General features: G+C 44.5%; 1 protein-coding gene across 2 annotated transcripts in view; it reads right to left on the bottom strand.

Annotated features, from left to right (window-relative positions):
* Positions 1-2,561: 2,561 nt before the first annotated feature.
* LOC136612677 (CD5 antigen-like) overlaps positions 2,562-16,476 on the bottom strand; it is a 38,637-nt gene continuing 24,722 nt past the window's right edge. The window contains exons 5-8 of one of the 2 annotated variants that reach the window (XM_066593183.1): positions 13,846-13,982; positions 12,016-12,191; positions 6,578-6,843; positions 2,562-2,898 (exon numbers count right to left, since the gene is read on the bottom strand). In XM_066593183.1, the coding sequence (XP_066449280.1) occupies positions 2,648-2,898; positions 6,578-6,843; positions 12,016-12,191; positions 13,846-13,982 (830 nt within the window). In that variant the 3' untranslated portion in view covers positions 2,562-2,647. The remainder of the gene's footprint in view (positions 2,899-6,577; positions 6,844-12,015; positions 12,192-13,845; positions 13,983-16,476) is intronic. The other variant, XM_066593184.1, reaches the window with a different exon arrangement.

The raw sequence follows: 16,476 nt of genomic DNA, 5'->3' as shown, positions 1-16,476 counted from the left end.
GTAAAATCAGCTTTAAGGACCAGGGCGTTTTGATCCTAAAGGACCTGGCAATTTTTTAGGGATTTTACCCACGTGGTGGTTTTACGGCCCTATTTTTAATATATTATTTCACTGACTTTTTTCCCATTATTAGGAGTAAAAAGCTAAAAGAAACAATTTTTTTAAATTTACAGTTGATTTTTAAAATTAGTAGATTTATGCTAAAATAAAGTACAGGAATTGGTTCCTCATTTTGTTTTGGACAATTTGATATATAATCTGTGTAGTCTGGGATTATAGGGCGCATATGGCAGCGTTTTTGGTCGGCGTCGGTGGGGGGGGGGGGGTCATTTTCTTTTTTATACATATTTTTTATTTTATTCTGTAATTTTTCTAACCTATTTTTGCAAATATTTTTTTACCATCTATGTCCCCCATGACATCATATAAGACCTCTGGGTGACATTCACATTGTCTTTTTTTTTAATTTCACACTTTTCCACTGCACTAGGGCATCCATAGGAGCCCCAATTACAGGGAAAAACATCACTCTGTAGTGACATCAGTCACTAGCAGAGCTGATCAGGGTCTGCTATGACCTTGCAGCTATGCTGTTGCAGGCGGCACTCATGGTCACATGATTGCCGGGTCAAAAAACGGGGAGAATAACACTTCTTCTCTCTACCCACTACATAGCGTTCATTGAGCGTTATGTAGCCTGTAAAGGAGAAGTTAGAAGCGGTTATAAATAGTTTCTGCCTCCTCCCCTGACCGGACCTACTTCTGCTAGATTGAATCATATTTTGTTCTACTGGCTTACACGGAACCAAACTTATTTCTTTTAGGTAAATGGGATACGCAGTTATTTAGGATTTCTTACTGGTATACAAGTCTTCTGCCCTCCAGTGGAAACTTCACGAATTGCAGTTCAGCAATTGTCCAACATGACTCCAGATTCTGAGAGGTTATAAAAACCTAGCACCGCCATGTAATGCAGTTAGAAATAGAAAACATCATAATTTTACAAAAGCATCATGACCAAACAGTGTGGGGTTATACATCATGATGGGGGCTTGCATGCCCCCAAACATCATCAACACCAACACTTGCCTTGACCACATGTATGTTAGAGGCTTCAGCTCCACATAGAGTCACATATGTTGAGAATGAGGAGGCATGGTGGGGGGTTAAGTGAGCACAGCAACAAGGCTGTTTCTTATGGGCATATTTTAAGAACATTTTTTTTTTTATTATGCCACGATACATATAGAAAAACCACATGAAATACTAATCTGCAGCAGCAATAGAGTGACCTTAATTTAGGCCGGCTGCACACGACCACAGTGGAATCCGACCCTGCACCCTGCCGGTAAACCCACATACCTGTCTTTTCCTAAATCCTTCTGTGCTGCGGAGGGTCTGGCCAGCAAACCATCGGGGATGCGTAGTACAGATTTTAGCGCATCATCGCCAGGCGATGATGTGGGTCCCGCGACCTTTCCAAAATGTTAATTGCGGAAGGACCGCGGGTTGGACGGCTTCCACTGACTTCAGAAGCCGTCCGTGCAGACAGCGCACAAAGACAAAGCATGCTGTAATTTTTCACAATTGATGTCCACTCGTGTGCAGGAAGAAGCGCCTTTCCATTGCATGCTATTGGTGCTATTCGCTGCAGAATCCAAAGGCGGACGCCCGCTCCGGGTTCCACATTGCAAATATGCCCGTGAGCAGCCGGTCTAAATTCAGCCTTGAGTATAAATAATGTTGAGACTCCATAGGCCATCTGCATCGCAAGATCTGGTGCAGACGCAGCATGAAATCCTGCTGAGTAAGGCCGGGCTCACATGGGTGGACTGGATTCTGGCAGTGAGCCCGGCCAACAACCTGCGAACTTGAATTTACTGTAATGCGGATGACCACCGTGGCTCATGCGCAGTACAGTTTCTTTTCAATATATTGCATTTCCCAGGCTGTCGCTTAGCAATGATGCGGGTACCCCCATCCCATACTTAATGTTATTTGTGTGTATATTGACTTAAATGGAGGCAGTCTGCGCAGAGTCCGTGACAAAATAGAGTATGCTGAGATTTGTCCTCCGCAATTCGTATCCTTGAGTGTGAGCAAAAAGCGAAAGTCCATGCTTTTCAATACTTGCGTTTTGCCGCTGATCCTGCAGACAAACAATCGCGGATTTCGCACTTGGTATCCGCCCATGTGAGTCCCGTATATCAGTAGATAACTGGGCAGTATCTGGTCTATATACACTGGCAGCGGCTGGTAATTTACCAATCTAGTGGCAACCCTACTGGCTACCGGCCCATGCACATGGGTAAGTCATGAGGGCAGACCCTATAGAGCAGCACAGACAGACCCTACAATTACATATAATGGAGCCATCAGCCCTTCATGTGTTCTATACTGAGCCTTTGGGAAGAATACCTTCAATACGCCTCCCTCCTTAGAGTCCTGCAACAGAACGATTGTGCACCAACCCTTATATGTACAGATGTTCTATTAGACTCAATTCTTGTACTACATTAGTCGGCAGGGAATGGTGGGTAATTAGACAGCGAGGACGTGAGGTATTTACTAATATCTTTATAAAAAGCTCCCGTTCCCATCTATAAATACAGTTCATACAGAATAAAATCACTATTTGCTCATGACATTAAGACTCCTCTCCCTTCTCTTTAGGGGTAAGACTGTCCGGATCCTCTTTCTCCCCATGACACTCTGTTGCATTAACATGAACCAAGACCGGACGGGACAGAATCTTCAGCGCTTCCAGGTAGCTTGGAGGCGGAGTCTGTGTGTTCTCCAGCGGTCGGGATAAAACGCGTAGTGCGTGCATGTAGCTGGGCGGAGGCGTGATGGTGTTATTCAACCGGAATCCATGAGAGGCCAACAAAGCATTCACTTCTGTCACCGAGGAGAGAGAAGAAAGAACAGAAAGGAGGAGGGAAGTTGTGGTTAGATGTGAAGTTCACACGAATGTTTCCATCTAGCTGTTCTGCTCACAACCTGCTATATTATAATAATGTGCTTCATCACATTCTCGTTTACACGCTCTTTAACCCCTTAGTGACCAAGCCTGTTTGTGCCTCAATGACCAACTAACATTCCAGCTTTTTTCCTCATTGCATTCCGTAACGGTTTCACTTTTACGCTGACACAGCCATATGAGGGCTTGTTTTTTTCAGGACACGTTTTTTCCAATGGCATAATTTTTGGGTACATATAATGCTATAGTACTATACAGCTTTCACAAATTTTTTTTAGGGGGATTAGGGAAAAAAAGAAATTCTGCTATTTGTATTTTGGGTTTCATTTTTACGTCATTCAGTTAGCAAAATAGATAATGTGATAAGATTACTCTCTGGGTCGGCATGATTTTGGCGATACCAAGATTATACAGATTTTATATGATTCACTATTTTTGTACACTTTTTTTAAAGTTTTGTTTTTGTGTCGCCGCATTCCAAGAGCCAGACCATTTTTATTTCTCTATCGAAGAAGCTCCATGAGGTCTTGTTTTTTGCAGGATGAACTCTAGCCTCCATTTATCCAATGTTTAGGAACATATAACATTTAGATAGCTTTTTATTCTATTTTTTTCTAGAGGCAAGATTAGCAAAATCTGCAATTCTGGCATGTTACTTTTGTTTTTATTTTTAACGGCATCACTGTGAAGTATAAATATGTCAAATTAATTCTGCAGGCCAGTACTATTACACCAATACCAAAATGTATTTCTTGTTTATCGCTGCATTCTTTCTATGGAGAATAAAGCCCCTTAACGGGCACCGTCAAAAGATGTATGGGCAGTCATTAAAGGGTTAAAGGGATTTTTCTAAACTTCATTACTGATGACCAGTCTTCACTTGGTCATTAATAGATGATTGGCTGGGACACGCTCCTCAGGAACACCAATATTCAAGCTGATATTGGGCCAGCTGTCAGTGGGGGCAGATCTGGAAGCTTAAAGCGCCATCTGCAGCCTAGATTGGAAATTGCAGGCACAGCTACTACTCAACTCAATATTGGACTTGCTCCAGTCACTAAATTCCTTAACTGCTTCGTGACCACGGACAGTAAATTTACGTTGCTGCTGCCTGGGCTCTGCGCACTCTGCTGGCATAATAAACTTTCCTGGCATGTCAATGCTGCATCAGCATCTCTCCCTGTGTCTCCTCTGCTCTTCTGTCAATGCGAGATCGGAGGGAAGATAAGGAGAACACAGTGTAAGCCTCCTTCACATGGGCGATACGGCATCGGCGCGAGAAAATTGCAGCGATATTGCAGCGCTGCACCATGCGATATCACAGCATCTTCTTGCAGCAATACCGCAATTTTGTAGCGCTACAAAGTCGCATGTGACGCTACAAAGGTGGGTGATTTTATAGCATCACACGCGAGGATTTTTGGGGGGAAGCTTGAAATATAAGCCCTACCCTGAAAATAAGCTGTAGCTAAAGAAAAAATATATATATACAATCATCTCCTCTGCGCTGTCTGGGGCGCCGTTGCATCTTTTCCCCTGGGACTCGGCACTGTTCATCTTCTTCATCTTCTGGCCGGGGATTGAAAAATCCCCGCCTTCTGGAAGCGCTGGCTATGATTGGCTGATGCTTAGCCAATCACAGACAGTGCTTGATGAATGGCTGTGATTGGTTCATTCACAGCCAGCGCTTCCAGGAGGCGAGGATTTTTCAATCCCCGGCCAGAAAATGAGGAAGAGAAACAGTACCGGGACCCGGGAAGAAGCTGCGGCGGTGTTGGAGAGCACTTCTAGGGTGATGTATTTTTTTTATTTTTCCCTGCAGCCAGCGCTTAGATTAGGCTTTGGCAGTAGGATTTCTTACTGTCAAAGTTGCATCGCAACGCATGATAATTGGGTCCATAGGGAAACATTGGCTACAAAACCTCGCGTGTCGCGGGCATATTGCGGGTCCCGTAAGGTTTTTGTGTCAGGTTTTTGCATGCTACAAAACATCCCATGTGTGAAGGAACCCATAGGAAAGCATTGGGCTTCTCATACACGCGCTGTGTAGCATTGTAGCAACGCTACAAAATCACGCGACTTTGCTGCTGGTGTGAAGGAGCCTAAAACAGCACCCATTTACCTCACATTAATCCCATCGATTACAATCAGCTATACTATTTAGTTAGTACGGGTGATTGTATAGTAAAGAGTTCATTTTTAACAATTTACCTAGAAATTTAAGTTAGAATGGCACATTCACGCACAAGGGATTGTAGTGGGGATCTGCACCATATTTTGTGTTGTGTCAGACTGCACACCATTTGCTGTGGATTTTGACGAGGATGCGCAGCTAATTTCACCCTTTCAAATGAAGGAGTGAAGGATGTTGCAGAATGTGATGCAGATTTTCTACAGCAAAAAACTCCTCCCCAATTCCACGATGTGTGTTACAAATCATAAATCAAATATAAATGTAAAACAATTTACAAAATTAATGTTTATTTAGTAAGTCTCCTAAATTGCTCAGAAATGTGTGAAATTTTTCAAATGTGCTTCCAAAAAAAGGAAACAAATGGAATTACTTAGGCCTCATGTCAACAGGCGGATCAGATTTAGCATACGGAATCCGCCCCTGCCTGTGGCCGAGGACACTGCGGTTACCTGTCTGGATCTTCTATTTCTGAGTCTGCGGATGCGTGCAGAAGCGCCGGCCGGATCTCTGGCGCGCATGCGCTGTACAATGCAATTCAATGGAGATTTGCCCACTCTACAAGTACCATTTTTCGCTCTATAAGACGCACCTAGGTTTTAGGGGAGGAAAATAGGAAAAAAATATTTTGAACTTCCCTAGACCAGGCAGGGAGGTATTACAGGAGGAATAGAGAGCAGTAGTACCGCCTCAGGATAAAGTATATACCACTTGGTCAACCTGCCATTTAGGATCCAGGGACAGCTGAGTGTAAATGTAATGGTGATCTTATTACTTGTCACCCAGCTTTCCAGGAGCCCTGAATGCCATGTTTGACTAGTTATAGCAATGTATGTGGTATACATGCTTGCATAACACTGTAGCTGGCATATAGGATCCTGGAAGAGCAGAGTGGCAATGTAATGATTCCATTAGTTGTCATCCGACTTTCCAGGAACCCTGCATAGCATGTCTCATTATGGTTATGTATGGTGCATACAACTGTGCAGAACTAGGCACAAATGTATACTCCATACGGGCAGCTCCTTCTCCCCCTGCTATGTAACCGGCAGATGTGAGAGCCATCTGTACCTACAGCTGATTGATGAGGTGGGGGGGGGCAGCAGTTCCCTCTCACTAATCAGCTATTTGTAGGGGCGCTGTTATCATTATCACACTGCCGATTTTCTCACCTCCACCAATCAGCTGTTGGATGAGCGGCCACTCTACTCTCCTGCTGTGCCTGCTTTGTATGCGAATGGCCGGCAGCTGTGTGAGGAGGATTTGTGATCCTTTTCAGCTGCCGGCCTGATCTGATCCCACCACATTCGCTCTATAGGATGCACTGACTTTTTTCCGCCAATTAGGAGGGGAAAAAAGTGCATCCTATAGAGCGAAAAATACGGTACATATTATGTACAACTTACCACTTGGATCCTGGAGCATTCCTGGAGAAGATGGCGGAGTATTGGTTTCTTGGACGGTAAGATTGGAAGGCTCCCGGTGATAAATGTTCCTCCGTGTCTGAGTCTCAGGGTGAGGGTGGGATCTTCTACAGAATAAGTAGAGCAGGTTCTTGTGCAGACACTGAGTGCAGCATTTCCAGGACTTGAATATCCGAATCCAGCAGAAAATGACAATCATTATAACAGTGAAACATATGGTGAGCCAGACAAGCCACGACTCCTGCATTCTGCGGACACGGACATAATATGGTAAGACAGCATGTCCACAAATTTCAAGATCACCCCCTAACAAACCCCGGTTGAAATAGCACTAACAATTACATTTACGTTTTTTTTTCCAAGTGGTGAAACATTAAAGTGGTATTCCAGTTGTAACAAGTTAGCCCCTATTCACAGGGGATAATGTGGGGGTCCAACCGCTGGTGCCCTATTCAATCACAAGAAGGGGGGTGCAGTCATTCCCCAAATAACCGCTTATGAGGGTTTAATCTTAAAAGGCCACATTTTTCCATCCCTGCACCCCTCACCTGATTGCATGAAAGTGACTGTAATATGTATACATAGGAAACTTCCAGAGTGCGACAGGCAGTGCAGCCTCCTGTCTGATACTTATCACATACCATCTTATTTTTAGATTTCCCTGTACTTTCTCTTCCTCTGTGCAGTGTTAGAATTTCCATGATGTATTGGCACAGCATCACATGACTAGCCAGAGCCAGTACCATCTATGCCTGCTCGGTGGACACTAATGATCAATACCTTCTATATTCTCCTAACTAGTGCCGAATGCCCCAGGACGGATTATCGCTGCGGAATTCGTTGTCAGACACCCGCTGTGAATTCCGCAGCAATGTTTGTCCATAGACATGTCATGGTAAACAGTTCTCCTATGCCGACAAGCGGAAATCAACTGCGATTTTACGCTTATGGGGGGAAAGAAATTGCAGCATTTTCTATTCTGTGCGGAAAATCACACGGTCAATGGAGGCCGTGCCATTGCGGTCAGTGGAAGCCGTGCCATTGCGGTCAATGGAAGCCGTGCCATTGCGGTCAATGGAAGCCGTGCCATTGCGGTCAATGGAAGCCGTGCCATTGCGGTCAATGGAAGCCGTGCCATTGCGGTCAATGGAAGCCGTGCCATTGCGGTCAATGGAAGCCGTGCCATTGCGGTCAATGGAAGCCGTGCCATTGCGGTCAATGGAAGCCGTGCCATTGCGGTCAATGGAAGCCGTGCCATTGCGGTCAATGGAAGCCGTGCCATTGCGGTCAATGGAAGCCGTGCCATTGCGGTCAATGGAAGCCGTGCCATTGCGGTCAATGGAAGCCGTGCCATTGCGGTCAATGGAAGCCGTGCCATTGCGGTCAATGGAAGCCGTGCCATTGCAGTCAATGGAAGCCGTGCCATTGCAGTCAATGGAAGCCGTGCCATTGCAGTCAATGGAAGCCGCGCGCCGCGTGATACTTCCGCAGTGTGAGCACTGTGGAAATACCGCGAGAATCCGTGTTACAGCCCGGCACTGGAGCGTCATGCACGGCACCGCGCATGCACGCCGGGCGATACACTCGCGGTAGATCCGGAGAGTATAGGGTCTCTGGGGGGCGCCGGGTCTGATTCCGCTGTGATATTTCGCAGGCGGAAACCGACCTGGCCGTGCGCATGAGGCCTAATAAAGACCATAAGTGTACAGTCAGGAGGCAGAACTGTAATCTCACGCTTTTTAACTGTGTGGCAGGAGCCTCAAACTATCAGCAGGAAGGGTGCCTTCACACTTGCGATAAAATTGTGCGATTTACGCATGATGCAAGAGTGAGTGAAAACGCAGAATTATGAAACTAATGATTTTCAGTGATTTCATTCCCATTTGCAATGCTTTCACCCATACGATGTGGCGTTATAAAAATATTGCAGTAGGTCTTATCTTTCTGCATTTTGTGACTTTTTTTAGCCCATTTTTCCCAATGCAGCCTCCTTTTTATCACATCGCAATGCATGAACTTGCGATTTTCGTGCAATGTGTTTTTAACAATAGAAACTCCTACTGACTTTCGGAGATGACAGCTATGCAATGCGTAATTTGTCACAAGAAAAAGCATTTCCTTGCGGTGATATTGCGATCGCCAGTGTGAAGGAGCCTAACTGTGATAGGAGTTTCTGCCCCCCCCCCTTACCTGTGAAGAGCATATACGGTACAGTCCATGCCTTTTCTTCATACAAATGGTCTCTGCAAGAGTCATAGGCTGACAAGTTCTTCCCAGTTGGTCAAAATGAAATCACATGACCAAACTGAGGAGAGGGACTATGGGAATTATCAGATACAGATAAATGACTGAATAAGGTAACAATAGCCAACTTATACACACTGGAGGTCTAGTTACATAATAAGGCTGCATTCACACAAATGTATATCGGCTCGGTTTTCACGCCTAGCCGATATACGGTGTCCTCATCTGCAGGGGGGAAGATGGAAGAGCCAGGAGCAGGAACTGAGCTCCCGCCCCCCTCTCTGCCTTCTCTCCACCCCCTCTCCGCCCCTCTGCACTATTTGCAATGAAAGGAGGCAGAACGGAGGTGGGGCTAAGTTTCGCGAATTAGCCCTGCCCCGTCCCGCCTCTCCCCATTGCAAATAGTGCAGAGGGGCGCAGAGGAGGCAGAGAGGGGGCGGGAGCTCAGTTCCTGCTCCTGGGCTCTTCCATCCTCCCCCCCCCCCTCTGCAGATGAGGATGACGTATATCGGCTCAGCGTGAAAACCCAGCCGATATACGTTTGTGTGAATCCAGCCTAAAATGGGAGGGGGGGGGGGGGGGGAAATCACCAGAGCAGCCCTCTAACCCCTTAGTGACCAAGCTTTTTTTTTTTCCTTTTTCCAGTTTAGTTTTTTTTTAACGCCTTTAAAAAAATGTATTTAGCCATCGACATCGCTGTATGAAGGTTTGTTGTTTGCGGGACGAGTTGTATTTTTCAATGGTACTGTTTAATGTACCATATAATGTACTGAAAAACCATAAAAAAATTGTAAGTGGAGAGAAATTGGAAAAAATTGACATTCCAGCATCTTTCAGTGCGTCTTGTTTCTGCGGCGCACAAACTGCAACAAAAAGGACTTATCTTTATTCTATGGGTCAGTACGATTACTGCGATACCAAACTTGTATAGTTTTTATTTTTTTTTGCTGTACTAATTTTTTTAAAAGATATTTAATTCTTTTTATTATTTTCTGCCGCCATCTTCTGCGCACAATAGCTTTTTTATTTTTGCGTCAACATAGTTGTGCAGGGCCTCATTTTTTGTGGGATGTACTGTAGTTTGCATTGATACCATTTTGGGATACACACAACTTTTTGATCACTTTTTATTGAATTTTTTCTTGGAGACAATGTGACCAAAAAAAGCACATTTCTGGTGTTCTTTTTATTTTCTGATGACGTTCATCGTGCGGGGTAAATAATGCATTATCTTTTGCAGCTAACACCTGCCTGCAGCACCTGTGATTAGAGATACCTTTAATCATGCCAGTTAACCCTTTATATGCTACTGTCAGTTTCTGACACTGACATCTAAATGTCACAATTGGGACTCCGATGTCCAGAATGCCCTGCCTGCTGTCATGGCAGCCAGGGTACATCCTGAAAGTCCCCCAGGGCTGACCTGACTGATTGTCTATTAAGACATGCCTGTGGCACATATTAATAAGTTGCCAGTACAAATACAGTATGATGCAATACTATGGTATTGCATTATATTGTATAAGCAAACTATCAAAATGTCAAGGCTAAAAAAATATAAAACGTAAAATAAAGATTATTAGAAAAATAAAATATCTTAAAAGTTTAAAAAAGCCCCCCCCCCCTTCCCAGTGATTGCATCAAAAGTTTTAAAAAAATTAAGTATTAAAAAAATGGTATGCCTGCATCTGTAAAACCCTGATTCATTAAGAAATTATATTATTTATCCCATAAAGTAAACGCTGTGAGAAAAAAATATGCAATTCCATCTCCATAATCGTACTGGCCCACAAAATAAAGATAACATGTAATTTTTACTGCATCATGAACACTATATAAAAAAAATAGAGAAATTGTGTTTTTTTCCATTTTACCCCACTTAGAAATTTTTTATCGGATTTGGTGCATTTAATGGTACCACTGAAAAATATAACATGTCCCGCAAAAGGCAAGCCCTTCTACAGCTATGTTACCAGGAAGGTAAAAAAGTTCTGAGAACAGAAAAAATTTAAATGAAAAAAACAAAAAGTAGGGCTGAAGCAGGAAGGGGTTAAAGGCAATTTGCAGGTTCATAGTTAGGGTGGATTCAGACGACCATATATCTGCTCGGTTTTAACGCCGAGCCGATATATGGTGTCCTCATCTGCAGGGGGGGAGGCTGGAAGAGCCAGGAGCTGGAACTGAGCTCCCGCCCCCTCTCTGCCTCCTCTCCACCCCCTCTCCGCCCCTCTGCACTATTTGCAATGAAAGGAGGTGGGACGGGGCGGGGCTAAGTGCCACGGAATTAGCCCCATCCCCGTCCCGCCTCTCCCCATTGCAAATAGTGCAGAGGGGCGGAGAGGAGGCAGAGAGGGGGCGGGATCTCAGAGCACAGCTCCTGTCTCTTCCAGCCTCCTACCCCTGCAGAGAGAGACGACGTATATCGGCTGGGCGTGAAAACCCAGCCGATATAAGGTCATCTGAATCCAGCCGTATTCATATGTCTTCTGTGTATATTATTTAATATTCATAATTAATAAAAAGGAAGAAACACAAATATCAGAAGAGCCAATTTAAAACCCAGCAGTATCGCTTTCTAGAACTCTGCATTATACCATTCCTCTATCACTCCTCTAATCGCACTTTTAACCCTGATTGGACATTGTTAGACATTGGAAGTTTGCAACTGTTAATTACACCTTTCCAGGAAGAATAACAGAGTAAGGCTGGATTCACACGAACGTATATTGACTCGGTTTTCACGCCGAGCCGATATACGTCGTCCTCATCTGCGGGGGGGGGGGGAGGCTGGAAGAGCCAGGAGCAGGAACTGAGCTCCCGCCCCCTCTCTGCCTCTCTACACTATTTGCAATGGGGAGAGGCGGGACAGGGGCGGAGCTAATTTACGGAACTTAGCCCCACCCCCGTCCCGCCTTCTTTCATTGCAAATAGTGCAGAGGGGCGGAGAGGGGGTGGAGAGGAGGCGGGAGCTCAGTTCCTGCTCCTGGCTCTTCCATCCCCCCCCCTGCAGATGAGGACGACGTATATCGACTCGGCGTGAAAACCAAGCCGATATACGGTCTTCTGAATCCAGCCTAGAAGAGTTTCTAAACTATTTATTCCTATTGAATCTCCATATTTGAGGGCATTTGAAAAAATGATGCGAAAACGTAACACAGATGAAACCAATGCCTTACCGAGAGCGGTTACACTGCAGGTATGTCGTCAGGCCGGATGTACACGTCTGAACCGCATAGTTGTCACATTCCCAGAGAGAGCTCGTGTTCTCCAGGCACTGTATGGCCATCGGCTCCAGAGGCGACCTGGCCTTGTTAAGTGGTGAGAAGACAGGTGACTGTGGGGTACAGCCCATCTGGTGAGCAGAGGACATCACAGGATCAAACAAGGGAATCAAATGTTTATTTAGGAGTTTATGTAATCATCGCCATCATATTCCTTAGAAGTCTACGGTGAATGTATTCCTTGATATGTATTCAATGGATTGAAGGTAAAGTTTGTCCTTAGGGAGAGAGAACTTAGTAAGTGTGAGTAGACTTATAGGCCATGCATGCTGCTCTGGGAAATTTATGCAAATGGAAAGATGGAACAATGCCTCCACAGCGCCACCTATTAGAAGGTAGCATTCCTGCAAGTCAGTGTTTGACCTTTTAACAGGCCTAGTAACAATGACTGGGAATTTAATCCAAAGCCTGAGCCTTTTTCAATAATTGTGACTCTTTCACAAGTGCTTTGGCCACCACCAATTAGGCCAAGAGGCGTTCTAGTCAGCATGCCAATCAAGCTGGCGCACAACAATATGAGCATCTTATGGATACTCTTAAATCTAGGCGACAGAAACTATTACTCCAGATGGATATTTTAAGGGCAGAGAAGTTTTCTGAACATTTGTAGAGAACCTACAGACAGGAAAGAGAAACTACAGCTTGCTGGAAGAGGAAAATTAATCCACGTTCCACTAATAAGATATTGCATTAAGTTGGACACATTAACATGTACTATTGAGAAATTATGGCAGATACATATTCTAAAAAAGTTACTTTACTTAGCCGCTGTATTCTATAAAGTCAGTTTTCCTCCTAAGGGCTCAGTCAGACGAGCGTTAATTCCCTTATCCATAGGTGCGGAAAAAAAAGGCTCTATCAGAACCAATGCTTTCCAATGAAAGCGGTCACATGTCCGTTTTTTACAAGCGAATAAAATTTAAACCTGCAAAAAATTGGACAGCATTTTGCGATTCGCAACAAACGCAGTTTTTGTGCGAATCGATGCAACTTCGCCCTTAAATAAGCCCTAAGTGCTGGGAAAAAAATAATAATAATACATCACCTACAAGCGCTGTCCGGCTCCAGTGCGTCTTCTCCCTGGGTCCATGGCACTGTTCTTTTTCACTTTCTTCTGGCCGGGATTAAAAAATAAATGCCTTCTGCAAGCGCTACCTCTGATTGGGTGAGTGCTGCGACGCTTAGCCAATCAGATCCAGCGCTCGATGGATGGGTGTGATTGGCTAAGTGCCACAGAATTGGTTCCATTCTGGCTGTGATTGATTGGCTGAGTGCTTTGACCACTTATGTTGCTTAGTATAGCCATCTAGGAACCATAAAAGGAGTTTCAGTGATTTCATACATGTGTTGGCAGACAGTCCATGTTTATGCTTAAGCTATGTTTTTCTTCCAGCTGACTGCTTTCCTATCTTTCCCCTGGAGTTATATCATCAGACGCAGGAATAGACTCATACACTCTTCTGTAAAACTTTCTTACATAATATTGGAAAAATGCAATCTAAACGGTTTAAAAAAAAGGCTAGACCATAATTAATATGGCCTGTACTCCTCTACTGCAAATCCCATAGACGTTGGCATCCAGCTTTCCCAGACTCATGAACAACAAACCTACCTAGTGGTGGATTGATGTATCTACCTGACAGTATATCACTGCATAACTCAAATGTATAGAAATGATCGGAAAACAATGATGAGTTCCCATTTTAATATTCTGCTCTGTTTTACCTGCTGACACAGCAGAGCAGCATCAGATTTCTTAAGGCTGTTGAAACACAAAGAACTCCATCTTTGCCCTGTAAATGCCTCTACGTGTCCATCACAAGACGTGCGGCCTCTGGACAGCCTCCAGGAGTTCACACCTGCTGGGTAAAGGGAACAGATAAGAAGGACATCAGTCACCAATTCCCGATCTATTGACCTATAAGGATCTTTTCGCATGAACTGCATATGCTATCACGCTTTTCTCTATTTTTACTGCATTAGACCAGGCATGATCTGCAACATATCTCTTACTACAATAAAGAATATTGAAATTAAACATCAGGCACGAGTCAGTGATGCAAACACTGCAAGGACTCAGGAATACTTCCAGAAACCATTGTCTTTGCACAAAGTTTGCCATGCAATCTACAAATGCAAGTTAAAGCTGTATCACGCAAAGAAGAAGCCCTACATCAACACAGTCCAGAAACACCAGCGTCTTCTCTGGGCCAAACCTCCTGTAAGATGGACTGAGGCAAAATTAAAGAGTTGTTTAGTGGTCAGATGAATCAAGATTTGAAATTCCTGCGGGCTCAAGAGGAGAGGGACCATCTAGCTTAATATCAGTGAACAGTTGAAGTTACGGGGTTGCATTAGTGCCAAAGCCATGGGCAGCTTTCACGTCTTGATGCTGAGCAATATATAGAGGTTTTATAACAACATATGCTCCCATCCAGAGGCGTAACTTGAAGCTCCTGGGTCCCATTGCAAAATCTGTAACAGGGCCTCCAACTATAACGCTTTATTCATAGTACTGGGATCCCTATATGAAGAAGAAAGGCCTTATGGGCCCCCTAAGGCTCCTGGGTACAGGTGCAACCGCATCCCCTATAGTTACGTCAGTGCTCCCATCCAGACAATGACTCTTTCAGGGAAGGCCTTGTATTTTTCAGCAAGACTATATTAAACCAGATACTGCATCCATCACAACAGAATGGCTTCACAAAAGAGGAGTCCGGCTGCTGAACCGGCCGCCTGCAGTCCGGACCTTTTACTAATAGAAAACATTTGGCGCATTATGAAACGAAAAATCCAGCAAAGACGACCAAGCACTCTTGGGCAGCAGCATTTAAATGTCCTGAACGATCAGAATTTAAATGTCCCGGACAGTCCCTCTGTGATAACATCGTGGGGGTGCTGTCTGGGTGTCATGGGAGCCTGGGGCCTAAAATTGCACCGCTGTATAGATTCTCATTGATGTATGATGTATTGCTATTTTTACAAACAATATTCATACAATTACTAATAACAGTGTTCAGACACAAATTATGACCACTGTCCCTATGCTCACCTTAGGCTGGATAGTGCTTTGTGGAGTGCAATCTATTGATGTCTCTCTCTTAAAGGCTACGGGCCCCGTAGGGAAACAAGCAGGGTTGAGCGATTTTTTTTTTTCCCCCAGTATATGTTTTGGGTTGTTAATCTTTTTACAATAGGGTTTGACTAAAAATGCTGTACCATTTGTCTTCTGCAGCTTCTATATATCACTCTATCATGCTGCCCCTCTCTGCAAGGGGAGGAGGCGGACCTGGCCGGGAGCTAGTGCACTGAGCTCCTGCCCCCTCTCCACCCCTCATCACTGTTTGCAATGGGAGGGGGCGGAGTGGGCCTTAGCCTTGCCCCTCCCATTGCAAGCAGTGGCAAGGGGCGGGGAGAAGGCAGGAGCTCAGTGCATTAGCTCCGGGCCAGGTCCGCCTCCTCCCCTTGCAGAGAGGGGCAGCGTATATCAGCCAGGCGTGAAAACCCAACCGATATACGCCTGTCTGAATAAGCCCCAAGTCTCAATAGGAGTTTTGCTTAATTTTCCTCTGCTCTTTCCTCTCCTGCACCCTCTCATCAGCTAGTTCATGACTACAGCAAAGATAAACCTTGTTGTGGCCATAAATTGACTGATAAACACATGCAGGAGAGGAAAGAGCAGAGGAAAAATAGGGGGGTTTTTACAGCAGAAGAGTTCTCAGCCCAATCTAGCAAACGCCAATCAACAAACATGACGATTGGTGCTTGTTTCATTTTTTTTTACATGGGCCGAGAATCAACTTACTTATGGAGACGACCAATCGCAAGTATGATTGTCTATCCCCATAGGTTGGTTGTGCATTTACCTGTTCACATAGTGACAATGTACCCCTAATCAGCAAGCATTACTCATCAGCTGATGGTTGGTCCCTTTACAAGATCCAATTTTCAAGCAAACGAGAGTTCTTGGAACTAATATGCCTAATAACTGGCCTGTGTAAAATGACCTTAAGTGGTTAGTCTAGCTTCACAGACAAATGGTAAAAATTATTAATAAAACCCAATAGCGAAAATTAGGTCAGCCCAAAATACATGCATTTAAATGAAAAAACAATTGCCCCATAAAGGTGTACTACATTATGTGCCAACAATACTAACATAACATAGAGTGCCAGATTACCACTGCCACACAGTGCCCATAGAACTCTGCCAGATATATACCTGAAGGCCCTTTTACACGGACCAATGCTTGACTCCTTTGTACAAATGTCTGTTCTCGATCAATGCGCTATGAAAATATGCTAACGATCAACCAGCAAACATTTGTTTGTTGACTAATTGGATACTTTATGCGGG

Source organism: Eleutherodactylus coqui, chromosome 2, assembly GCF_035609145.1.
Source record: "Eleutherodactylus coqui strain aEleCoq1 chromosome 2, aEleCoq1.hap1, whole genome shotgun sequence".
Lineage (NCBI taxonomy): Eukaryota > Metazoa > Chordata > Amphibia > Anura > Eleutherodactylidae > Eleutherodactylus > Eleutherodactylus coqui.
The sequence above is the reverse complement of the archived record's forward strand: the minus strand, read 5'-3'. Positions and strand labels throughout refer to the sequence as shown.